The sequence below is a fragment of the Bos javanicus genome, chromosome 18, assembly GCF_032452875.1.
Source record: "Bos javanicus breed banteng chromosome 18, ARS-OSU_banteng_1.0, whole genome shotgun sequence".
NCBI classification, from domain to species: domain Eukaryota; kingdom Metazoa; phylum Chordata; class Mammalia; order Artiodactyla; family Bovidae; genus Bos; species Bos javanicus.
In genome coordinates this window covers 46944950-46970346 of record NC_083885.1, presented here as the reverse complement: position 1 = coordinate 46970346, position 25397 = coordinate 46944950, and the positions used below count along the sequence as shown (strand labels likewise).

At 48.4% G+C, this 25397-nt stretch overlaps 3 protein-coding genes across 7 annotated transcripts in view; 1 reads left to right on the top strand and 2 right to left on the bottom strand.

The window, feature by feature from the left end:
• The window catches only part of ZNF146 (zinc finger protein 146), a 69982-nt gene extending 55200 nt beyond the window's left edge, over nucleotides 1–14782 (bottom strand). The window contains exon 1 of the mRNA XM_061386071.1: nucleotides 14587–14782. The gene's annotated coding sequence lies outside the window, so the exon portion shown is untranslated. The remainder of the gene's footprint in view (nucleotides 1–14586) is intronic.
• Nucleotides 14783–14875: 93 nt separating this feature from the next.
• On the top strand, nucleotides 14876–16501 carry LOC133229568 (cytochrome c oxidase subunit 7A1, mitochondrial). The gene is made up of 4 exons (XM_061386097.1): nucleotides 14876–14982; nucleotides 15677–15763; nucleotides 15898–15982; nucleotides 16363–16501. Exons 1-4 carry the CDS (start codon nucleotides 14968–14970, stop codon nucleotides 16416–16418), a joined length of 243 nt encoding a protein of 80 aa, XP_061242081.1. The 5' UTR covers nucleotides 14876–14967; the 3' UTR covers nucleotides 16419–16501.
• Nucleotides 16502–17028: 527 nt separating this feature from the next.
• On the bottom strand, nucleotides 17029–24088 carry CAPNS1 (calpain small subunit 1). Of its 5 annotated transcripts, XM_061386078.1 has the most exons (11): nucleotides 23922–24088; nucleotides 22873–23072; nucleotides 21854–21887; nucleotides 21446–21535; nucleotides 21219–21276; nucleotides 21057–21121; nucleotides 19703–19771; nucleotides 19519–19597; nucleotides 19262–19378; nucleotides 17732–17790; nucleotides 17029–17540 (listed from the first exon to the last, which is right to left on the bottom strand). In XM_061386078.1, the coding sequence occupies exons 2-11, from the start codon at nucleotides 23061–23063 to the stop codon at nucleotides 17514–17516; spliced, it is 789 nt and encodes a 262-aa protein (XP_061242062.1). In that variant the 5' UTR covers nucleotides 23064–23072; nucleotides 23922–24088; the 3' UTR covers nucleotides 17029–17513. The 5 variants fall into 5 exon arrangements, with proteins under 5 accessions (XP_061242062.1, XP_061242065.1, XP_061242064.1 ...); XM_061386081.1 differs by lacking the exon at nucleotides 23922–24088 and having other exon boundaries at nucleotides 22811–22880; XM_061386080.1 differs by lacking the exons at nucleotides 22873–23072; nucleotides 23922–24088 and adding an exon at nucleotides 22496–22770.
• Between the last annotated feature and the right edge of the window lie 1309 nt (nucleotides 24089–25397).

The window sequence follows — 25397 nt, the reverse complement described above, 5'->3', positions numbered from 1 at the left end:
TCCTCACTTAGAAGTCACCATGCCTTAAACCTTGGCTGAAGAATTTCACAAGTAATTCCAAAGAATTACCTTTTTTTTTTTTGGCTGTGCTGTGTGGCTTGCAGGATCTTAGTTCCCTGACCAGGGATCCAACCCAGGTCCCAGTAAAAGCACCAAGTTTTAACCCTGGACCACTAAGGAATTCCCAAGAATTCACATATTTTAATTTTGGAAATAAAGTTTGATATTTCATCTTTGTTAGATTCATGAGCAACATTAATGATGGACCAGGTTGTTTTACTATTCCAGCTAGGAATCACTCCGGCATCTCAAGTCTAATATGTAAAGCCAGGTTTACATTTCCACCACCCCCATCTTACAGCTCCAAAATCTTCTTTTCCTTCCACGTTTCTAACATATCTTCTAACAATGTCCCAGTCGGCCTGGTCTCCCAAGCCATAAATAGACTATTGGCTATGAGTTCTGGTACCTTATCTTCCACATGTGAAATATTAGCTTTAGGATCAGGTCTGCGCTCTATCACTAGGTAGATATAATAACCTAGCTTCTCTAAGCATCTGTTTGGGGCTCATCATAGTACCTCATGGAGTTATCATGAAAACTTCAATGTGAAAACCTAGCAGAGTTTCCAGCACAACAATAAAATCAGAAAGAAAAGTCTGATGTTACATAACAATTCAAAGTTACTTTAGTAATTGCAGGCATACCTAAGTTGACCCATTCCTAGTCATACAAATAAGCTCCTCTAATTCAGTAAATGGCCCCCCATTGCCCACCCTGATACCCAGGGACCCTCCTTGGCCTGCCTCTCCCTGGATATTTTGAAATCTCTTTTGTTTCTACCACTGGGGCATTTCTGGAACACACACCCCTTTGGTGAGTACCATGAAGAGGTACTTTAGGGTGATAAGCCCTGCAGCCAGAATTCCTGAGTTCAAATCCAAGTACTGCTCCTTTACTTGCCAAGTGGCCTTGAACTAGCTTCATAATTTGTGTCTAGGTAGTAATTCCCGTGTGAGGATACAAATAATGTATGCTTAGAGCATGTCTGGAACATAGTAAAGGTTGAGTACATTTATTTGAATTCAGTTCATCTATTCATTGGGCACCTACTATATGCCAGGCACTATTCTAGGCGCTGGAGATACAGCAGTGAACAACAGAGACAAAAAGCCCTTCCTTCCTGCAGGTTGTATTCCACCCAGGGGAAGAGAGACCACATCATAAGTCAATTTTGTAGTAATGTTGAAGGTGTTCTGCATTGAGGTGAAAAAAAGGGCAGGGTAAGGAGATCAGGCTTGGGAGGGAGGTTGCAATACAGCGATTGCTAGTTTCTGTCATCATCAAGTATTTAATAATTGTTCTATTTAATATATGTTAATACATATATGTGTCTTACTTATTAATTAATGAACTCATTACTGTTTATCATTTGTTGTTGTTGTTTAGCCGCTGAGTCCTGTCTGACTCTGCGACCCAATGGACTGTATATAGACCACTAGGATCCTCTGTCCATGGAATTCTCTAGGCAGGAATACTGGAGTGGGTTGCTATTTCCTTCTCTGGGTGATCTTCCTGACCCAGAGATCGAACCCACAATCTCCCGCTTTGCAGGCAGTTTCTTTACCACTGAGCCACCTGGGAAACCCTTATTTATAGTTGTGCTGTGCTAAGTCACTTCAGTCGTGTCTGACTCTGCGACACTCTGGACTGTAGCCCACCAGGCTCCTCTGTCCATGGGATTCTCCAGGCAAGAATACTGGAGTGGGATGCTATGCCCGCCTCCAAGGGATATTCCTAGGATCAAACCTGTGTCTCTTTCCTCTCTGGCATTGGCAGGGGATTCTTTACCACTAGCACCACCTGGGAAGCCCTTATTTATAGTTATTAAGTGCTAATTATTAAGTAGGGGGATTCCCTGGTGGCTCAGATGGTAAAGCGTCTGCCCTTAATGCGGGAGACCCAGATTCGATCCCTGGGTCGGGAAGATCCCCTGGAGAAGGAAATGGCAACCCACTCCGGTACTCTTGCCTAGAAATTCCATGGTTGGAGGAGCCTGGTGGGCTACAGTCCATCAGTGATAGTTGTTTATCATTGTTACAATTTTTATTCTTGTCTTAAGTCAGCCCTCATCATCTCTTATCTTCCATCAGAAAGCTGTATCTAAAATCAAGTATAACTATGTTCCATCAATAGTCTTCACTGACTTAAGGAACAGAGTAACCTAACTGAACCTTAGCTCTGCTTTGCTCACCAGCTCCAGCTCTTAGGCCTCCCTCTGGATCTACCTAAGTCACTTGCAGCTCATCCTCACAGCATATTGTGATTTCCTGTGACATAATGACATGAGAAAGGGACAATGTCACTCTGACCAAATCTGAAATGAGAGACAATAATGCTCTGCAACCACAAAAATGACATGGTTCATGGTACATGGTTCAGGGTCATGACTATTCTAGCTTCTAATACCCAAGGGGACGTGGGGACTTTCCTGGTGGCCCAATAGCTAAGGCTCCACACTCCCAATGCAGGGGGCCTGGATCCCACACACTGCAACTTAAGAGTTTGTATGCCACAACTAAATATCCTGCATGCTGCCACTAAGACCTGGCACAGCCAAATAAATAAATATTTATTTTTAAAAAGCCTGACATGAAGGGGAAAGGTATCGGGAAAGACAGGAGATTTTCTTGGGCAGCTTTCACCTTCATTAGATGCCCAGAGTCCTGATGCAGGAACTGGAAGGATGCTTCGGGCCTTGGCAAGCAAACACATCCACCCTTGGGGAACATGGATGGCCTCTAACTGAGGACAGAACCCTTGAAATCCAGAGGGCAGCCCCTGGCTCAGGCTCCCTCCTGGGGATGGTCAGGGTCTTGAAACACTTTAGCTGGGGAAGGGCAGAGAAGAGGCTCCCAGACTCACCTGACTGTGCCCCACCCTCCTTCAACCTGGGGGATCAGTCCTTACCCTCTGACCTGCATACACCTTTTCTGATACCCACACAGTCCCGCAGCTCTTTCCGCTTATACCCACACCAGCGAGGATATCAGTCCCCTCTTCCTTTCTCACCCATGATGCCTGGGGATATAGTAACAGCCCTGTTTTGCAAATGAAGAAACAGACTTGGGGTGGTTAAGGCAAAGCAAGCAACAGAACCAGGATCTGAATTCATATTGGGCTTAGTAGCAAGCCCAATAAGATACCTCAGAGAGACAGTGAGGAAAAACTATAATAGGGACTTCCCTGGTGGGTCCATTGGTTAAGACTCCACCCTTCCAATGCAGGGGGTGTGGGTTCCATCCCTGGTCGGGGAACCAAACTACGATCCCACGTGCTGCATGGTACAGCCAAAAATAAATAAATAAAAATTTAAAATAAAAATCCACAATGGGAAAAATAGGACAGAGGGAAATGGTGGGGGTCGGGGGGTGGGGCATAGGAAATGGGACAATGGGGGAAAAAAGAAACAACCAAAACTGAATTTATATCTAAGGAGTAAAAGTGAAAGTCGCTCAGCTGTGTCCTACTCTGTGACCCCATCCTGCCAGGCTCATCTGTCCATGGAATTCTCCAGGCAAGAATACTGGAATGAGTAGTTGCTCCCTTTTCCAGGGAATCTTCCCCACCCAGGGATCAAACCCAGGTCTTCTCCAGCATTGCAGGCAGATTCTTTACCTAAGGAGCCATAGCCTAAACCGAAATCACAAAGATTTACTCCTATATTTTCTTCTCAGTTTCATAGTTTTAGCTCTTTGATCCATTTTGAGTTAGTTTTGGCATATGGTATGAGGAATATCCCAACTTAATTCTTTTGCCTGTAGATACACCATTTTTCAGAGAAGGCAATGGCACCCCACTCCAGTACTCTTGCCTGGAAAATCCCATGGACGGAGGAGCCTGGTAAGCTGCAATCCATGGGGTCGAGAAGAGTCGGACACGGCTGAGCGACTTCACTTTCACTTTTCACTTTCATGCATTGGAGAAGGAAATGGCAACCCACTCCAGTGTTCTTGCCTGGAGAATCCCAGGGACGGAGGAGCCTTGTGGGCTGCTGTCTATGGGGTCGCACAGAGTCGGACACAACTGAAGCGACTTAGCAGCAGTAGCAGCAGCAGCACACCATTTTTAATTACTATTCTTTCCCCTACTGTATGCTCTTGGCACTGCACTTTACTCTTACTATCTATCATCTTATTTTTGACCACAAAGTTCAGAACTACCCCTGGTATGAGAAGGAAGGGAAGGAGGGAATGGTGACTACTAATATGCTTTTTGGAAATCTGCAGAAAAGTTTACCCTGTCAAAGTTCTGAGTTTAATTTCATACTGGCACTTCTGCTTAGTAAAATTCGAGAGAATTTTATCTACTGCTAGAAAAACAAATGTTTGAGTTTCAGCTACCAACTTTCAGTGCATTTTTTTACAATTTTATTTATTTACTTATTTATTTTGGCTGTGCTAGGTCTTCGTTGGTGCGCAGGCTTTTCTCTAGCTGTGGCAAGTGGGCGCTACTCTCTAGATGTGGCGTGAGGGCTTTCCATTGCGGTGGCTTCTCTTTATGCAAAGCACCGGGCCTAGGGCACAAGGGCTCGGTAGTGGTAGTTCCCGGCCTCTGTGGCACAGGCCCAACAGCTGTGGTGCATGGGCTTAGTTGCTCCTCAGCATGTGGGATCTTCCAGGACCAGGGACCAAACCCGTGTTTCCTGCGTTGGCAGGTGGATTTTTAACCTCTCAGCCACCAGGGAAGCCCTCAAAATCCAACTGTACATGTTATCTGAACTAGTATTAATTGTGCTTAGAATGAATGGTTTTACTGTTAGAAGAAAAAGATTAATGAAATGAGATGTGTTCAAATTCCACTGCTGGATCAGAAAACATAAATAATGGCAATGTTGAGAAAAAACGTTGATTCAGCAGACTTCTTAGAGCAACATTATCAAAGGAAAAAAATACAAGACTGTAACACATATATATGGAATCTAGAAAAATGGTACTGAAGAATTTATTTACAGGGCAACAATGGAGAAACAGACATAGAGAAAAGACTTATGGTCACTGGGAGAGGGAAGAGAGGAAACTTACATTACCATATGTAAAACAGATAGCCAAGGGGAATTTGCTGTATGGCTCAGGAAACTCAAACAGGGGCTCTGTATCAACCTAGAGGGGTGGAATGGGGAGGGAGATGGGAGGGAGTTTCAAAAGGGAGGAGATATATGTATACCTATGGTTGATTCATGTTGAGGTTTGACAGAAAACAGCAAAATTCTGTAAAGCAATTATCCTTCAATAAAAAATAAAAAATATAAGACTTTATCATGAAGATTATTTTTTAATGGTTTATCAAATATATAAAATTCAAGGAAAATGTCATGCCACAATATATTTCTCTATGGTTATATTATTACCAAAAAAAAAAAAGAGAGAGAATTTAATTAAAGACGCATGAGGGACATCCTCGGTGGTCCAGTGGTTAAGAATCCACCTTACAGCACAGGGGCACAGGTTCGATTCCTGGTCCAGGAATGAAAACCTCACATACCGCGGAGCAACCAAGCACCTGTGCCACAACCACTGAGCCCGTGCTCTGCAACAAGAGAAGCCAGAGCCACAAGAATCCCACACGACGCAACCAGAGAGTAACGCCCCCTCACCAAACTAGAGAAAGCCCATACTCGGCAACGGAGAGCCTGTGGGCCACAGCAAAGACCCAGCATGGCCAAAAATAAATAGAAATTAATTTTAAAAAAAGAAACATGGACATACAGCACACCCACCTGCTGCTGTGTCCAGAGGATGCTGTGCTCTGCCGTCCAGATCACTGTTTCAGGACCAAGGCACTCAGCCCTTCATCTGCTTGAAGCGCTGGCTGGTAATGCCTTGAAGCTGAGTTCTCCCCAGTGCATGCTCTCAGCTAAAGAAAGATTTCTATTTGCAACTACTTCTGGTGATGAATGTTAACTATACTTGTGGTGGTGCTCATTTTGCCGTATATACAAATATCGTCATGTTGTACACCTCAACTAATAGAACATTATATGTCAATTGTATCTAAATTTAAAAGTAAAAAAAAAAGACGAAAGGTCAAATAAAGATTGCAATGTGATATCCCCTTTCTAGAGATGCCTTATACATGCACACATCAGAGATACTGTGAGCTTAGTTCCAGGCCACCATGATAAAGTGAATAACACAATAAAGCGAGTCACATCAATTTTTGGTTTCCCAGGGCATATGAAAATTATGTTTACTCTATACCATAGCCTAGAGTACAATAGAATTATATCTTTTAAAAGTACATACCTTATTTTTAAAATCCTTTACTGCTATAAAGTGCTAACCTTCATCTGACAACGCAGGGTTGTCACAGACCTTTAATTAGTAAAAACCACAATATCTGCAAAGCACAATAAAGTGAAGCATAATAAAACAAGGTACGCCTGTATCCAGTTACTGGTTGATGCTAGAGATTCCAGCCCCATTGTCCCAACTTGGAGAACTCTGAGAGGCCATCCAAGCTCACAGCTCCCCTAGGCCTGATGTAGAACACCCGAGGAAGAGGCCCTCCCAGGGCTTGAGATCCAGAGCTTGTTGGAGAGGGCATGGCTATGGCTCACCGAAGGGCAAGAGAATGGTGGTGGTGGATCTTGCTGGAAATGTGCCACTTGGAACTTGTTGGAATGGAAATCCACTCTGGTGTGTCAGGGAAAGCTGTTTGAGGGGAAGTGTCTCACCCGAGGCACTCTGCTATAAAACCACCCAAAGAGGACACTTCCCTGGTGGTGCAGTGGTTAAGATGCCATGCTTCCACTGCAGGCGGTGTGGGTTCAGTCCCTGGTCCAGAACTAAGACCCCACACAGCAGGACTACGGGGGAAAAAACAAAGCTACTGGCCACTAGGTGCTACTTGGCTGCTCTGTACTTTATGCTGTGCAGCGCCCTGGTTCAGGAGAAGCTGAGAACACCGTGGGAACCTGGTGCCAGAAACTGCCCACGCTGCAGGAGCTGGGCATCGGGGAAGCCAAGCGCACTGTAGGAGCCTGGCCACCGAGCACAGCAGAACGAGGACGCAGACCCCCCTTTCCATTCTGCAGTGTCCATCCACTCTACTGATGAAACTTATCATCATGCCAACTGGCAAAGAAAAAGCTTTTTTTAATGACCCTATATTCATTTTCACGAAACAGACAAAAGGGTAAATTTAGAGCTGCTGCTGCTGCTGCTGCTAAGTCACTTCAGTCGTGTCTGACTCTGTGCGACCCCATAGACGGCAGCCCACCAGGCTCCCCCATCCCTGGGATTCTCCAGGCAAGAACACTGGAGTGGGTTGCCATGTCCTTCTCCAATGCATGAAAGGGAAAAGTGAAAGTGAGTTGCTCAGTCGTGTCCGACTCTTTGCGACCCCATGGTCTGCAGCCTACCAGGCTCCTCCGTCCAATGGGATTTTCCAGGCAAGAGTATTGGAGTGGGGTGCCATTGCTTTCTCCAGAATTTAGAGCTAAAGGGCAATAAATCAGTAATCAACACTGTCTATCTCTTGGACTGATTAGTGTAGCACGCTCTACACCCATGTAAGCCCCTATACAACTGCAAAATGAGAAACTTAGTCGTGTAACAAGATACAACTGTCCTCATTACAAATGAAGAAATTCTCCCCCTTTCCCCTAAGTGAGATGCACAGACCCCAAAAGTCACTGTATGCATTACTGGCTATATTAATTACTCCTCAAGTCACAGTCTGACTGAATACTAGTTTAAGGCTCAATTGTAAAGTAACTTCCAAAAACTTGCATATAAACTAAAAATGTATCAAGGAAAGAGGAGAAAATAGCATGTACAAATAAATACATACAGTAGGAAAACGGACAACTGGCCATTCTTCGTGGCTCAGATGGTAAAGAATGCCTCCAATGCAGGAAATCCAGGTTCAATCCCTGGGTCAGGAAGATCCCCTGGAGAAGGGCATGGCAACCTACTCCAGTATTTTTGCCTAGAGAATTCCATGGACAGAGGAGACTGGTGGGTTATAGTCCATGGGGTCACAAAGAGTAGGACACGACTGAGCAACTAACACACACAGAGGCTAATAAGAGACTTCACTGGGGGCCAGTGGCTAAGACTTGGGGCTCCCAACACAGGGGGCCGGGGTTCAATCCCACAATCCGCAACTAAAGAGCTCACCTGCCATAACAAACAGCCAGCACAGTCAAGCAAGTACATGTTTTTTTTAAATAGGCAAATGGGAAGTATGGAAAGCCACTACAATTTTCATTTTTGTAACCGGTCACAAGGCCATAATTGATAGCTTCCTTCTTCCTCAGCCCATTCTGTATTTCCACCACCCTCAGCCAGAACCTCATCTGCTCCAGGTTCTTTGCCTGGTGGGGTGATCTGTTTTGATTGTCTCCTACTCACCCCACTGCTAAAGGAGGGTTCCTTTACCTTAACCTTATTTGTACTTACCTGCATTTGGTGTGACACAGTATCAGTGAAACAACTTAGGACTTGGCACTTTCACTGCTGAGGGCCCAGGTTCAATCCCTGGTTGGGGAACAAAGATCCCACAAGCCATACAGCTCAGCCAAGGAAAAAAAAAAAAAAAACTTCTATTTTGGGATATAGTGTATATAATTTTTCCATAATAAATCAACAGATAAGTTAGAACTCTACATCTCAATAATAAGGGCATATATCTCATCAAACCAAACCTACACTGCTGTGAAATACTAAGAAGCAATTCTTTTTAGGCCATCAAGTCTGGCATAGATTTGATATAGTCTATTTCCTTAGAATACTGATACTGCAAACTTCACAATACTTTTTATTTATGTGACATATCAAGATAATTTTATGAGGAAATTCCCTGGCAGTCCAGTGGTTAGGACTCCATGCTATCACCAAGGGTTTGGGCTCAATCCCTAGTTAGAGAACTAAGATCCTGCAAGCTATGCGTACTGCCAAAGGGAAAAAAAAAACACAAAAAGATAATTTTATGACACTTTAGTTTTACTTAAATTCAACTCTATACTCACAGGATTGAACATACCACCAGGATTATAAAAAGGCATTATTAATCAGTACACATGAAACTGAAAATTTTGTAAAGGAATTACAAGCGATGGAGCTATAAGTATGACCAGAAAAGATAGTGGAGCTATTAAACTATTGGGAGAATTACAGGAATAATTCTTTATATGACAAAACTTTGGCACCCAAAGAGATTCTTCTGAATCTTATTAAATGCATTGTTTTCAAATGCAGTAAGAATTGTTAAAATGAATCTCATCAAAGAGCTGAATTAATGAAATATTTTGTTCAAACACTGGAGCTATTATACTGAAATGTGTTGATTGGTTGGGATCAAGGTGAAGTTTTGCACGTTGTCAGTCTTCTGGTTTCAACTGTTCTGGGGTCTATGTGCTTGAGGCCAGCAGTTTTCAGCTGGTGGGGGTCTGGTTCCTTAAGAAGGTGTGCCAGACCTTCATATCTTCAGGGAACTGGGTGTTGTGATTCTGCTATGTGACTGGTTTATAGTCTAAACTGTTACTGGCTTCCCAGTCCAACAGCTATTTCTTGTTTCTACATCTTCACATTTTCTAATTATTAACTCTTGAGCAAGCCTTTTGGGACTCTGGGGAGGACTAGGAGACTAAAGCAAAAGCCTTTTACTTCAAAAATCAGGGACACAGGGGCCTGTATACAGTTTCAAGCTCCATATTACCCCTAAAAAATGAACATTAATTCCTTCATATAATAAAGTTTTCAGTCAGTGTTCACATTTCCCCGTTTGGTCATATTATTTTTATATTTTTTCTTTGTTGAAAATATATACATATTGCTTGTTCAAATCAGGATCAATAAATATCACTGAATAACTGCTGATTTCAGGAATTATCCTTTTATGCCTGAGGAAGGCCGAGTATATTTTTGTACTTTTGTTGTTGTATTTGAGGGGTTATTTTTGTTTTGTTTTGTTTTTTACATGTATAACATTTCCTTGGAAGGACACATAATAACACAGAATGGTTCCCTTGGAGAGGATCACAGAGAGTGATCAGAAGGAAGATTTTTCTTCCTATGCACACTTATGAATTTTAAACCATATTGAACTCATGATCTACTCAACAACTGGGGAGTTAAAAGTAAATCTTTTCTAAAGACAAGTCCTAAAACATCTTCAAAAAGGATTAGAATGTGGAAAGTAGAGGTGGGAGGGGCTGTTTTCCAGACCTGCCACAAGATGGCAGCAGCGTGACACCAAAGCTTGGTTCTGGACTCTAGAAGGCTGCCTGGCGGCCATCAGTCTCCCTCCCCATTCAGGACAGGCAAATGCTGGTAGGTTCCTGCCCACCACTATCCTGAGCTGTGAAGCTGTAGCTGAGCTAAATCCCCATATTTCTGACCCACAGAGGCTGTGAAATGTTTACTGTTTTGTTACGCTTCCACATTTTGAGGTGATTTGTTTCTTGGCAGTTAGATACTAGACTTCACATTATTCCACCAAAAATATTTGAGTATGTATTTCTAAATTGTAGAGACTCACTTGGAGAAGGCAATGGCACCCCACTCCAGTAGTCTTGCCTGGAAAATCCCATGGACGGAGAAGCCTGGAAGGCTGCAGTCCATGGGGTCACTAAGAGTCGGACACGACTGAGCGACTTCACTTTCACTTTTCACTTGCATGCATTGGAGAAGGAAATGGCAACCCACTCCAGTGTTCTTGCCTGGAGAATCCCAGGGACAGTGGAGCCTGATGGGCTGCCATCTATGGGGTCGCACAGAATCGGACACAACTGAAGCGACTTAGCAGCAGCAGCAGAGACTCACTCTTAAAAAAAAAACACAACCACAATAGAAATAAAAGTTTAAATTATTTACTATAATAAAATATCCAAGCAGTCTAGTTAATGACACATGAAGTAGAGAAGTAGAAGTGAAGTCACTCAGTCGTGTCTGACTCTTTGCGACCCCAGGGACTGTAGCCTACAACGCTCCTCCGTCCATGGGATTATCCAGGCAAGAGTACTGGAGTGGGTTGCCATTTCCTTCTCTAGAGGATCTTCCCAACCCAGGGATCGAACCTGGGTCTCTGTAGGCAGATGCTTTACCATCTGAGCCACCAGGTAAGTCCATGACACATGAAGTATTTGAATTAAAAATATTAATGTCTGCAATCTATTTTAAAATAGATCAAAAAAATATATGGATGAATAGAGGTATAGATGACTAGTTATATGATAAGGCAAATGTAGCAAAGTGTTTATTATAGAATCTAGGTGGTGGGTATATGAGTGTTTACTAGAAGATTCCTTTACCCTTTCTGTATCTTTGAAATTTTTCATAAAATGTTGAGGGCAAAGTCAATCATTGGGACTTCCCTGGTGGCTCAGTGGTAAAGAATCTGCCCACCAATGCAGGAGAGTCGGGTTCGATCCCTGATCCAGGAAGATCCCGCATGCCAAGGAGCAACTCACTCCGTTGGCCCTAAGTGTTGAGCCTGTGCTCTAGAGCCGGGAACCGCAACTACTGAGCCCACATGCTGCAGCTACTGAAGCTCAGTGCCCTCGAGCCTGTGGTCCGCAACAAGGGAAGCCGCTGAAATAAGAAGCCTGCAACCGGAGAAAACTCTCGCAGCAACAAAGACCCAGGAGAGCCAAAAATAAACACATTAAAAAAAATTTTTTTTAAGTCAATCATTGTTTAAATTTCCAATTGTCTCAAAAATGTTGCAGTTTTTTTTGTTTGCCCATATCAAGATCCAAATAATATCCACAGAGTGAGATTGGCAAATATATAAGTTCTGTGTTCTTCAAATCACAGAATTTTGGTGCCTTTTTGTTATATCAATAAGCGTTCATGCTAACCCAGGCAACAGAGTTTACATCCCCCAGCTGGCTCTTGATCCTGAAGTTGAACTCTTTAGTCTTGCAAGCTGATGAACCCATTCCTAAAGGAGACCTGAGTGATGGCGGCAGCAGCTTCTTTTTTCTTTTTAATATTTATTTTTAGTTATTTATTTGGCTGCACCAGCTCTTAGTTGCAGTATACAGATCTTCCTTGGAGCATGCAGGTCTTGTTTTTTTTTTAGTTGCAGCATGCAGAATTTTTATTTATTGCATGCAGAATTTTTATTTATTGCATGCAGAAATTTTAGTTGTATCATGTAGGATCTAGTTCCCAACCAGGGATCGAACGCAGGTCCCCTGCATTGGGAGTGAGGAGTCTTAGCCACTGGACCACCAGGGGAGTCCCAGCAGCAGTTTGTGACTAGGGCTTCCTGACCAAGGTCAGTGCTACAGAGTGTGTTCCGGACTCTGTCCCTGTAGGGGCAGCTTCAGAGAACAGCCTTCTTAGTTCAGTTTTTACATGTCCTGAGTGTCAGTCCTATAGGACTAGCTTAAAAGTGAGGCATGTGTCTAGTGCAGCTACACAGAGCCCCACCCTCAGAAGTGGGGAGTCTAATCCTCTGCAGTTGCCATCATGTAATTAATTCCTTTTTATTTTTTATGAACTGCTGCTCATGCAACACACATCTTTGTGATTTATTTATTTATTTATATGCTGTGCTGGGTCTTCTTTATGGCGCCCGGACTTTCTCTAGTTGTGGTAAGTGGAGGCTACTCCTCATTGTGAAGCATGGGCTCTAGGTGCACGGGCTTCAGAAGTTGTGGTACACGGGCTTAGTTGCTCCGCAGCATGTGGAATCTTCCCTGATCAGGGATCGAACCATATCGCCTGCTTTGGCAGGCAGATTCTTAACCACTAGACCACCAGGGAAGCGCGCCACCTTGTAATTCTTCGTGTTATCTTTGAATTCGTGTTTTGTGTTTTATAAGTGAAGTCTGCTGGGACAATGGAGCAGGCATCGGGAACTTAGAGCCTGATCTGTGTGCATTCTCTCTTCCCACCACTCTGTCTCCCTGAGACAGGCAGGCAGTTCTGCCTCCTGAGGGCCTGGGCTTCAGGAGGGTCAGGGTCCACTACACACATCCCATGGCCTCTGAGGGCAGGGCAGAGTGGCAGCTACTCCCTCCTCAATTGGCAGTCCGTGGCATATTCAGCAGGTGACCAGCAGGGGCGAGTGTCCTGCCCACCATTGATCCCAGCTCCTATGTCTTCTTGGAAGAGAGGCTGCATCCCCCTGTAGGGAGCAAGCCTGTGAGGAGAGATGCCTTGTTTGACCTCACCTCAGGCCAAGGCATCAGTTGGTCCAGTGGTTGGTGGGGAGAGAAGGAGAACCTGGCAGCCAGCAGCCATGTGTACAGATACACAAAGTTGCAGGGCAGGTCAGCCAGGTGACTCTGAGAGCTTGGACTCACCCCAGGGTATCCCTTGCTCCAGGGAGCATGACAATGAATAGCACATTAAAAACACCATGACAAGTTAAGAACAATAATGGAAGAAAGGAAAATGCTTTATATCTTAGTATTTTTATTTTTTTAATATCTATTTATTTGGCTGTGCCAGGTCTTAGTTGCAACATGTGGGATCTAGTTCCCTGACCAGGGACCGAACCCATGCTCCCTGCACTGGGAGCGCCCCCAGCCGCTAGACCACCAGGCAAGTCCCAATATCTTATTATTTTTAACAGCGTTTTTTTTTTTTCCTTCCTGCTGTTTGCTGTTTGAACGAGGGGGTCCCACATTTTCATTTTGCACAGGGCCCCATACATAAGTTCACAGTCCTGCTTAGAGGGCACTCCTTCAGCCTTTCCAACCTTTCTGGTATCCCAACCCAGAGCTTTCACTTTCACGCATTGGAGAAGGAAATGGCAACCCACTCCAGTGTTCTTGCCTTGAGAATCCCAGGGATGGGGGAGCCTGGTGGGCTGCCGTTTATGGGGTCACACAGAGTTGGACACGACTGAAGTGACTTAGCAGCAGCAGCAACCCAGAGCAATTTCTGTTTTCTTCCCTGAATACTGATCCTACACAGCTGCAGATAACAGGGGACAGCTGGGGGAATGAGCCCATGTGTGGCCACTTCCTGGATGACTGGAAATATCTAAATGAGTAGAATCTAGGAGGAGCCCTGAAGTCCTACTTGGTTAAGTAGGTGGGAGTGACCAAGTTACAGAACATTTGGCTTATATTGTATATCCTTTGACAAATATTTATCAAATCCACCCATTTGTCAGGTGCTGAGGATGTAGTGGAGTCTAAAGTCAACAAACAGAGCAACTACACTGTTTTCCAGGGTGAAGAACTGAGTGTGGAGGTGGGGATAAGATGAAGAAGCAAAGACGGTTGCTATGCAGCGCAGTCATTCTGTGCGCATGTTTAACTTAAGCAGTCGGCTACATGGGTTCACAATAAACAAAGATAATGACAAATAATTATTTAAACAAGCAAATTATCCTGCCTTTCATTCCACTTAATAAGCAGCGTATGCTCCCTCCTGTATGAGAAATGGGCGTAATCTACTTCTTTGGGTCTCGTATCTCATCTGGATGTGGTGTGAGTTGAGTGTACTTTCCATACAACGTAGTCCCTGAACCCAAAAACGAACACTGACATTTAGCCAAAGCCACAGCCATCTGTTACAACGTGGGAGGAAAATGGTATAACGAAAGATGGTGTCTTACCTTCCTTTAGTTGCTCTCAACATCAACCGGATAGGGAGAGATCCGAGGAACCCAACGGAGGAACTGCACTTGCCCTAGCCGGATACCTCCGCAGAAACAACCCAAAAATGTATTCTCTGGGACCGCTTTCCTCTCCGCGTGGACCAACAGAATTCTGAGATGAGTAACAGATGGGTGCTCCAACCATTCGGCACTAGGATGCGCGGATGGGGTTGCAGCGTCTTCCCCGCCCACCTATTGGACGAATCGGAAAGCGTCCTCCGGAGCCACGGTGTCCTGGGGCGCGCGGGGGGCGTGGCCTGGGACTCCCCCAGAGGGGAGGGCGCCGTCTGTCCTTGGGCAGAGAGGGGAGGTGACTCCGGCCGAAGACGAGGACACAGGATGAGGGCCCTGCGGGTGAGGGCCCCCCAAGGGTCGGGTTGCGGCCCCCAACTCGGAAACTCTCAGAAACTCTCACCCCTATCTGAGACTCTCCCCCAATTCCGGGATCTGGGGACTTGGAACGTGAGCCCTCTTCAGGGCTCGGGACTCCCTCCTAATAAGCCTGGGGCCCCTCTCCCTAGCTCCCAACCCAAAATCTTTTGAGACAGCCGGGGACCCGTTAACTTGACCGAAAGCGCAGAGTTTGAACTTCTTCCCTTCATCCAGGGCTCCCTTAGCATTCCTTCCCCTCTCCCTAACTTCTTAGGCTGCCGGGAAATTCCCTAAGCACCCCGATCCAGCCCTGCCCTTCCCGCGACCTGAGCTCCTCCCATTAACCCTGGGAACCGAAAAGAAAAAAAAAAAAAAAAAACTCTCGGGACTGGGACCCGCGGAACGTGAGCCTTCCTTCTGGGTCCCATCCTCTAGACGGTCCGATAACCTTCAAGCCAGACCCTCTAGGCACGAGTCCCGTTCATCTAGGCCTTTCCTGCCAGGACACCCTCCCCTACTCGCGCGGTCAGTTCGCATCTTGCCTTTGAGACGCTCCCAAGGGACAGAAGTGTCCCCAAGTTAGAGCCTGGGAAAGTCCGACACCCTTCCCCCAAAGGGACTTCCTCCGGGACGCCCCTCCAGACTCCCCCAATGTCCATCCATCCCCTCTGCACAGGTCTCCCAAGCGCTGGTCCGCTCCTTTAGCTCAACCGCCCGGAACCGCTTCGAGAACCGAGTAGCTGAGAAACAGAAACTCTTCCAGGTGGGCGGAGCGAGGGAGGAGCGGGGGAGGAGCCTGGGCCGCCCGCTTGGTCCCGAAGAGAAGTTGGGGTTGGCAGGAGCTTAAGGTCTGCGGTGCTGACAACGCCTTTCTCATCGTGTGCCCCCAACTTCCAGGAGGACAATGGCCTCCCGGTGCACTTGAAGGGCGGTGCAACAGACAACATCCTGTATCGAGTGACGATGACTCTGTGTCTGGGGGGTGAGTTGCAGGGCCAGGCTCGGCCTGAACTGCGGGAAGAGGCGGCGGGGCTAGAGATGGAGAGGGGAAGGGGCGGGTTCTGGCGCTAGGGTTTCACCAGAGAATTGGATTCTGAGCTGGTGTGGGACCCTATGGGAGCCTGGGCTGACAAATACGGAGGGAGCAATCCAGGGCTTGGGCTCCTGTCCCAGGAAGGTGGCTGGGCTAGTGATGCATCTGGGGAGAAAGCCTGAAGCCTGGTCTGTATCAAGGTCCAGCATTTCCCCAGCTGAAGGGCAGTTTGGGAAGAGACTCGAGCCTGCAGCACGGGGTCAGAAGCAAGATGGGGCTCAGGGAGGGAACTGGGGCCTCATTCAGTATCCCTCACACTCCCTCCCTAGGCACTCTCTACAGCCTGTACTGCCTTGGCTGGGCCTCCTTCCCTCACAAGAAGTGAAACCAAGAAGTCCGCAGGACCCGAACAGGCATCAATAAATGTGCTGGTTTCCTGGGGAACACAGCCCAGCTCCATGCTCCCTATTTGTGCCTCCTAGCCCATCCTTCCACCAGCAAGTCATCTCTGCCCTGTGGACAACCCTGGGACCCTCCTACTAGACCAGGGTTATCCCTAGATGTCACTGCCTCTCAGCCCTCCCAGAAGCCCCAAACAGCATCCCTGGGCTGTCCCCTCAGGGTCTGCGGACCTGCTTTGTATCCTGGGATGGCAGCCCCTCTCCCTGCAGAGGCCCGGGGGTGGGGAGGAAGATCCTGAGCACAGTGTGGGACACCAGAGAGGTAGAAGCAAGTGAAGACAGACTCATTCAAGCACAGAAGCTGAGAGGGGCAAACAGGGCCCTGGGGGGCACAGCCAGGGGGACACTGAGACCTCCCACAGATGGTCCAGACTTCTAGTCTTGGTTTCCATGGGATGTGAGCAAGATCTCAGCAAGAATAAGGCTACAGCTCAAATGAGAAAAAAGACTGGGACTAGGAGACACATACAGACAGGCTTCCTCTGCCTCAAACAGAGGCAGACCCATCCCCCAACTCAGAACAGGAGGCAGATCTCGGAGAGAGCAGCAACTAGGGTGCATTTATTTCCTCCTGGGCCTGGCAGCCTGGGAGCAGAATACAGACAAAGGCACTGGGGCATGTGGCCCTGTTTTGGCCTGGAGTTCAGGTGCCCGGGTGGTAACTGAATGGGTGTGCCTGGGTATGAAGGGACTGGAGTGATCCTCCCAGAACTAAGAGAAGGGCCCTTGGGGTGTGGAAGCCACACAAATGTTGGGCTTGGCACAGGTGCAAGAGAAGGGTTATGGAGTAGACGAGATGGGTGTGCTGGGTGGGGGTGACTCGAGGGGCAAGGCGTGTTGAAGCATGTTGGGCCCTGGCTGTTGACTGAGAATCCAGGTGCCAAGGGCTGAGAAGACAGAAAGGGGTCAGCAGGACCCACGAAGATGTGACTGCAGACAGAATCAGCCCTGGGGGAGACTGAAGAGTCCAAGGTGACTCCTACAGCAAGGTGATGAGGGGGCAGGCCTGGGGCTCCCGTTCAGGAGTACATGGTCAGCTGCAGCCACTGGGGAAAGGAAGGGACAGACAGTGAGGAGCAGGGAACCCAGGAATACCAGCAGCCCTTCTCTGCTCTCACCCAGGGGTCTTTGGGAAAATGGGAGGGAGGGAGCCCTAGCTCCAAGCTGGTACATGGGGCTGAGGGGAGGGGCCCCCTGCTAGGATCCCACATCCCAGGGTGGAGATGGGGGTTCTTACCTCCTGGATGTTCACCTGGATTTGTCCAGTGCCATCTTTGTCGAGAGATTTGAAGGCACCTGGGGAAAGGAAGGGTTGGTGGGACTGGCTTTTAGGAGTAAAATATACTAATATATGATAATACTAACAGCTAGTAGTCTGTCTGCTCTGGCAAGCACCTGTATAAAGTGCTTTCCATGTATGAATTCATTTAATCCGATTTTAGGAGATAAGTGTCATTTTAAAATAAGGCACAGAAAGGTGAAGTGATGTGCCTGTGTTAGAGAAAAAGGAAACTGGGATTGGAACCCAGACTGCTACTCATCTCAATAATGGCCTCCATATCTTGACCTTCACGCCCCTCATCACCCTCTGCCCAAGCCCCAGCCCCCTACCAACCTCTAAGCTCCACACCCTCCAGTTCCAGCTAAAACAAGCTACTGGAAGGAGGCTCTGCATTTCCTGCTCCTACAGTCTGTGTGGTCCCCACTCCTGCCCTGAAACTCATCTCCATGTTCCCCACTCACAGCCAAACCTGTATGTAAACAGGTGCCCACAGAGCCTGTGTGGCTCTCTCTCACTCACGGCTCAGTTACCACCCACAGGGATCCACGCGTGTGGTACCCTGGACACTCCACTCGCAGCTGGCCCTCTTCCTGGTAAATCCCAGGCCATTTCTTGACCCTCTCATATATGGCTTTTAACATCATCTGCCCTGTTGTCCTCTCCCACCTTCCCTTCATGTCCCCAACATACCTGCCCCTTTTCTTCCCTGCATGCTCTTAATATACTGTCCGCCCTGGGCTCTTGGCATGCCAGATCTTCCTAAAGGAAACCTGAGACCCTGTTCTTCCCCTGCCTAGACCCTATTCACTGTCCCCATTAGTGTCTGATGGGGACACCTCCAAACTTGGCATTCACAGCCCTGCATGGCCTGACCATCCCACTGCTCCTGCCCCCTCTCTCAGACAAATGTGAGTTCAAATTCTAGCTTTGCAACTTCTAGCTAAGTGGCTGTGAGCAAGAAATTCGCCTCCTTGAACCCTAGGTTCCTCCTCCATGAAATACTCTAACCCAAATCACCAAGATCACCATTTCCTCTTTCCTTTCTAGGCCTTCACACAGGCTGTTCCCAATGCAACACTGCTCCCCACTCGCTTGCTGGGGTCACTTCTTACCCATCAGGTCTCAATTCACACATGCCCTCCCTCCTCCAGGAAGGCCTCCTTGATCACTTAAGCTACATCAGCTGCCAAGTTTGAAGAGCTCCCAGTCACAAGTCTAAACCTGATCTACCCTGATCTTCCCCTCACAGCCCCCATCACTCTGCAAAGGCTTCCCCGATCCCAGACTTAACCATCCCGAGCGGTCACTGTCTGGTAATTTGCCTCTCCTGTGGACTGTGAGCAACATCAGGGCAGGAACATGGGCTGTTTCAGTCACTGCTGTGCCCCTAACACTGCCCACCTCAGTGTCAGGCTCAAAGGAGGCTTGGCTCAAGGAGGCTGGACAAATCCCCACCTGGGAAGAGAGAGCTAGGGTGTCACTTACGGAACATGGCATCCAGTCTGACCAGGCAGCTGATGAAATTGTCAAAATCCATGTTCCCTCCCTCATCTGAGTAGCGTCGGATGATCATGTTGTAGAGATGTTCATTCAGGCGGAATCCTGAGAATGATTTAGTTACTAGGTGTGGGGGCCACATAGCCAAACCCTCTCCCAGCCCCAGGATTCAGGCTCAGACCAGAGCAGTGGGGGCTGCCTCACCAGTCCCACCCCCAGTCCCACCACGTTCCTGCCAGCCACACCTGCTGCCTCAAAGGCCCCTGGGAGTTCACTGCTGCCAATGGTCCCTGAACGGTCAACATCAAACTGTTTGTATACGGCCTGTGGGGACAAGGAGGTCAGGATTCAGCTGGGCCTCATGGGGCGTGGCATTTCCAAGGCTTGGGGCGCTGTCTTTGTGCCAGGCGTTTCAGAGGCTGAACACACCTGCCACTTTTTGATGTTGTTCCACAAGTACTTGAATTCTTCGAAGCCCAGTTTGCCAGTCGTGTCACTCTGGTGGGAGGGTGTTAAGAATAGCCATACCCAGAAGTGTGGACAGTGTACACGATGATGGTAAGGGCCAAGCAGGGGAGCCTGGGCTAGAAGCCCAGCTCCCATCCCACCCTCGTGCCGCCACCTTGCGTGCGGCTTCACTGTTCGTCTTGCCCATACGTACTTTAGTTTGTATTTCTAAATGATAAAGACTCCCTCTACACATAATCACATGAAATCCTCATTTATAACGTTCTTTGATAGTAATTCAAACTTATAAATGTTAGGACATGTAAAACACCAGGGTACCTTAGAACTCTAGGGAAATGAGGTGATAAGAGTAAATACCTGTGCATTTGTGATAAAAAGTGAATGAGATATTGGTATAAAGCCCTCACTCAAGGGCTGGCACTTGATAAATTCTTAGTAAATAGCAACAATGGCCAAGACTTATCATATGACTTCAGATACTGCTAAACTTCTCAGGAACATCACTTGTCTCACTAAGTTCTCAAGATACCAGCCCCATCAGTATTGTATCTGGGTGACAGAGAAACAGCTTCAGAGCTGAAAAATCTACCCGGGTGAGATCATAGTAACAGTTAGTGTGTGCAGACCACTTACTCTGTGCTACCCATTGTGCTAAGCCTTTTGCATGAAACGCCAATTTGGTATCACCATTCTCACTCACCCAATTTTATCGAGAGGGAAACCGAGGCACAGAGAGGTTCGATAACCTTGCTAGGGAGCTGAGCTGCATTTGTTTCACCCTGGACAACACATGTATGTCATCACATGACATGCATATGTGTGTGTCTATAATGCTTTGTGCAGTATGTGCCTGTGTCCAAAATCAGTGAATGATGTGTGTTCCCATGCACACGCCTCTACATATCTTCATGTATGTGTGTGTGTGCGTGTGGGCAAACCTATGGCAGTTACAAGGTGGGGCTATAAGGTTATAAAGTCAGTTGAATGATTGCCTCTCTAGGTCCTGGTTTCTTCATCTGTAAAATGGAATATAATAATCATACCTGTCTAACAAGGTGGCTGTCAAGTAAATATAAGTAAAGTGCCAGTTATGACAGCTGATGTTATTATGTATTGCCACATGTCCATAGGTGGGTGTGTGTTCTAATGTACTCATGTCCACATCTGTGGGTATGAAAGCTACACCCTGACTGCCCCAGCCACTCTTGCAGAAAATCCCTTCTTGGGAATTCCCTGGCAATCCAGTGGTTAGGATTCGTAGCCAAAGAAAATTCCCTCATCCCCAAGTTCTCCACCAGACTACCCTCAAGGATACATCCATTACAGCCACCATGCTGCGACATGTGTCAATGCCAAAGCCATCAGTCTTCAGATCAGGATCTGTGGGATACAGGTCGAAGGTCAGAGGCCAGAGATCACAACTACCCCAGCCACCATGCCTCCAAACCTGCCCTGTCTGCTGCCCCCAGTCACTCACGTCGGGTCACCACTTTGTTGAGAATGTTCATGAGTTCTGTGGCGCTGACCTCCATGTCCTGGGGGGAGAAGTTAGGAATGGGTCAGGGGTGACTGAAAGGGGTCTGAGGGTGTGATGAAGGAGGATGGGAACTTTGGGATTGCCATGGTGGAGTGTACATGTAAAGGGCAGCCCAAGGGAAGGCATGGAAGGGTTAAGAACGGGTCTAGGGTCCCCTGTTTACTTACATCTCCAGCCAGCTGGGCAAAAAGCCTCCGGAACTGCCGGACCTCCTCACTCTCATTGGCCTCAATGTTGGAGTAATGTGTGCGAGGGGGCTGCAGAGGGAGGAGATTTCAGAGCAGGTAGGGGGAAGGGTGCCCTGACCGGGACAGCGGTAGGTTGGGAAAGTCTGAGTGGGCTGAGTGGTGAGTGATCAATGAATGCGAGGTGGGCAATGAATAGGAATGGATATAGCTAAGTCCGCAAAGAGTTGGATATGACTTAGCGACTGGAAAATAATAGCTAAGTTTGAGGATGTTACAAGGGAGAGATTAAGTGAGATAAATTTCATAAGGAAAGGGATGGGGCTTCTTCAAAGGGACAAGGAGGGATGTTGGAAAAGGCCTCAGAATGAGAAAACATGTGGGGCTTACCACGGGCTCTGGGTTGTACTGCGCAGCCGCCTCACTGAAGGAAAACATGGGTGGGGGGGGGGGCGGGCGGTAGTTAGTACCAGGAGGCGGGGCCTCCAACCGGCAGCCAGCCCCCAGACCCCAGCCCTCAACCCCTAGCTCGCCACCCTACCTACTTGCTCCCTCCACCCTCATCAGTCCTTGTCTTCACCTGTCCCTATCCTTGCCGCCCTGGTTGTTCCCCCACAGTAAGATCCCCCTTGCCAGGGCACACCTACATAATGGCAGATTCCTCAACAGACCCAGCCCCTTCGAGGGCTTGCCTCATAGAAGCTTGGCCCCAGCTTCCCGGGGCCCCAAACCTCCTGGGTTCCACCTGTGTAGGAACCTACTCCATCGTTATGGCTTCTAACGTTTGTGTCTTCTCAATATCCCACCCCAGCTCCATTTGTTCTCACCCCTTCAAAGTTTTACACTCAGTGGCTAAGACCTACCAGGCACCTACCGACCCCTACCCTCCCTTCATTTCTGCTACTGCTGCTAAGTCGCTTCAGTCGTACCCCTTCACTAGGACATTTTTAATCCAATCAGTTCCCAGCCCAGCCTTGCCCCTCGATGGACTTTTCCCCAATCCTGTAAGGGCAAGACCTCTTCTGAGCACACCTCATTGACCCACCTACGAGGGCCACGCCGTGCGCACAAGGCTAGCCTTGCCCCCATGAAGTGATAACCAGCCTCACTGGCTCCGCCCCCTTAACGTTTGTCTCCAGGTTAGCGGAAGAAGGCCACCCCAGCCCCATTAAGCCCCACCTCACAAAGCCCCGGTGGTCCCATCAGACTGTGTCCCCTCAATAATCAGAGTACCCCCATGTCAAGCTCCGCCCCCATGAACTCATTAAGGTCGGCCCCCTCAAAGCGGGTCTCCTAGCCCAGGCCGGGCCCTGCCTAATTAAGGTTCCTGGTCAGTGTCCAGGTTACCCCATTCTATTGCTGGACAAGCCTCCTCCTCAGGCCACGCCCATCATCAGGCCCCGCCTTACCTAATGGCGCTAATGACCCCGCCCAGGATGCGCATGGCGGTTCCGCCGCCGCCGCCGCCTCCGCCTCCGCCTCCGCCGCCGCCTCCAGCCCCGCTGATAAGGCCTCCAAGCACATTCCCTAGACCCCCGCCCAGGCCCCCGCCTCCTCCGCCGCCTCCGCCACCCTTCAAGAACGAGTTAACCAGGAACATGGCTGATTCCTGAGAAGGGAAAAAGGGGTCAGATGGCTGTCTCGTCCCTGAGCCCGCCCCTTCCCCCACAAAAATACGCATTTCTGACTGCTGGACGTGAGGAAGTAATATGAAGCCTCTAGGCGGAGACCTATCCTCCGGCTGGGGCTTAAGGACCCATTCGGGGTGAGGTCTGGGCTTCTGGGGAGGTAGTTCTTGGACGGTGGCATAGGGACAGAAAATCAGGTTTGAAACCTCCTTCCGTTCCAAAGGTCCGCATCTGGCTTGAAAAACTCTGGACTGAGTCTACGCATAGGCATCATGAAGTACCAGGCACTGGCCAGGTCAAGTGGGATTCTCAAGGTGGGGGCGTCCCAAGCTAGCGCTCGAATCTGAGATCCACAGCCCTAGAGGTTTGAGGCGGGTCAGAATCGTGGGTTAGAAATTCTCCGCCTGGAGGCCCCTGAAACAGAGTTTAGGAAATCCAGAATGTGGGTTTACGGATTTAGGTGCAACCAGCAGTGAGACTGCACTCATTGCTGGGTCTATGGGTTCAGGTCTAAGATTGTAAGTGTTGAGCCCCGGGGCCTGGGATAACGGAGTTCCTGTTAGAATTGAGAGGACGGATCGTGGTCCCAGAGGCTGCACCCAGGGCTGACTTTACTGGGTACCTCTCCATGGGCTCCTATTTTAGATCCTGAGAGGAAGGGTGGAAGAGTCCCCGGGGCAGGATAACTAGGCCGGACAGATCTGGGAGCTAGAATCTGAGGCCAAGGGTGTGGTGGATCCCTGAGGCTAAGATTTTAGGATCTCTTCGGGTCTGGAGGCCTCCAGGGCCGGAATTACAGAGTGCAGGGGGAGTCCAGACTGGGCGCTCACCGCCTCGTTCGCGCGTCCACCGGTCCGCTCGTCGGTGTAGCTCTGGGGCCTCCGGCTGCGTCCGGCTCCGCAGGGCGGGGCGGGTGACTCAGGCTGCCAAGGCCGGGTTAGGCTCTGCTGGGTGGCCCAGCCCGCATCCGCCCGGTCCTAGCGACATTAAGACTGCGCATGTGCTTATCGGTCCCGCCTCCTGTGATTGGGTGCGGCTGCACAGGCTCCACCCTGCGTTTCCAGTGCCTTGCATTCCCGACACCGCCCTGAGTTGACAGATCTGAGGTCTTTCTCTACTCTATGCAGTCCCTAGGGAACTTGGGCAGTCATCGTGCCCAAGGCGACCTAGTGTCGATTTTCGCCCGAAAGCCTGCTGCCATCGTCTCACAGATGTGGCTTTCGGTTTCCTCTGAAAAGGACTCCTGATACTTGTCTTGGGACAAGACTTGGGACTTGTCTCCTATCCCAGCCTTGTCACGACAAACAGCCACAGTTTGGGACCACAGTCTGGGACAAGTGCCCTCATCTATGGCGGGGATCCTGCAGGCAAAGCCCTGATGGTGGTCCAGTTTCACCTACAAATCGGACAGCCTTGTGCCTCCTGCATCCACACCCCTTGACCCTCTGAGCCAAGACCCCTAGAATTATTTTTCCTGGACGGGTCCAAGTGTAGTCTCAGTCTTCCAGTCTCTAAAGAGGAGCCCGAATACAGGAAGAATCCGCTGCCAACAGCCTGGATTCTGAGGCTGGACATTCCCAGGGTCAGTTGGTGGCCGAGGTGGGGAGTGCAGCTGGGAAGGAAAATGGCAAAGGAGGCCACCTTTGGAACCCTTTCGCTTGCTCTCTGCTTCCAACCTGTAAGCGTCCAGGACTTTTTCAGGGTCCCTCGGAGGGAGCTGTCAGTCTGTCTCTCTAGCCCTTAGGCGCTTCTCTGGAAGCTGACTCAGGTTGGGGTTGAATCCTGACTTTGCCCCTTAATAACTTGGAATTCCAAAACAGTGACCTGAGCCATGATTTTCTAATCTGTAAAATGTAAATAAAGGTCTCCACGCCCCACTCTCTAGACTCCTCACAGAATGAAGCAGTAAATGCTTAGTCAAATAGTAGCCATTATCCTCTGTGCCTGTTCCTTCCTCCTGGAGCCCTCTTGGTTTCCTGAGGTAGACTCTTGCTCTTCCTTACTTAATACAGTAAGTCCCCTACATACAAACCCTAAAGTTGCAAACTTTCAACGATGCAAATATGTGTCTGCATGTCCAATCACTTAAGTTAGTTCACCTGTCTGGTGTATGATGTCAGGTGCATGTATCCTCTATAAGCTGTTTTGCCTTTGTGTACTTTACAGAACTGTATAGAGTGGGCTTCCCTTGTGGCTCACCTGGTAAAGAATCTGCCTGCAATGCAGGAGACCTGGGTTCGATTCCTGGGTTGGGAAGATCACCTGGAGAAGGGAAAGGCAACCCACTCCACTATTCTGGCCTGGAG

What these genes read in the sequence shown, in the direction of transcription:
- LOC133229568 (XM_061386097.1), top strand. An exon ending in AGAAACAGAAACTCTTCCAG is followed by an intron (nt 15,764 to 15,897) that starts GTGGGCGGAGCG and finishes CCCAACTTCCAG; the next exon opens with GAGGACAATGGCCTCCCGGT. An exon ending in GATGACTCTGTGTCTGGGGG is followed by an intron (nt 15,983 to 16,362) that starts GTGAGTTGCAGG and finishes CTCCCTCCCTAG; the next exon opens with GCACTCTCTACAGCCTGTAC.
- CAPNS1 (XM_061386078.1), bottom strand. Translation starts at nt 23,063, where the DNA reads ATGTTCCTGGTTAACTCGTTCTTGAAGGGTGGCGGAGGCGGCGGAGGA. An exon ending in TTGCCCAGCTGGCTGGAGAT is followed by an intron (nt 21,277 to 21,445) that starts GTAAGTAAACAG and finishes TTCTCCCCCCAG; the next exon opens with GACATGGAGGTCAGCGCCAC. An exon ending in AGGGGCCTTTGAGGCAGCAG is followed by an intron (nt 19,379 to 19,518) that starts GTGTGGCTGGCA and finishes AATCATTCTCAG; the next exon opens with GATTCCGCCTGAATGAACAT.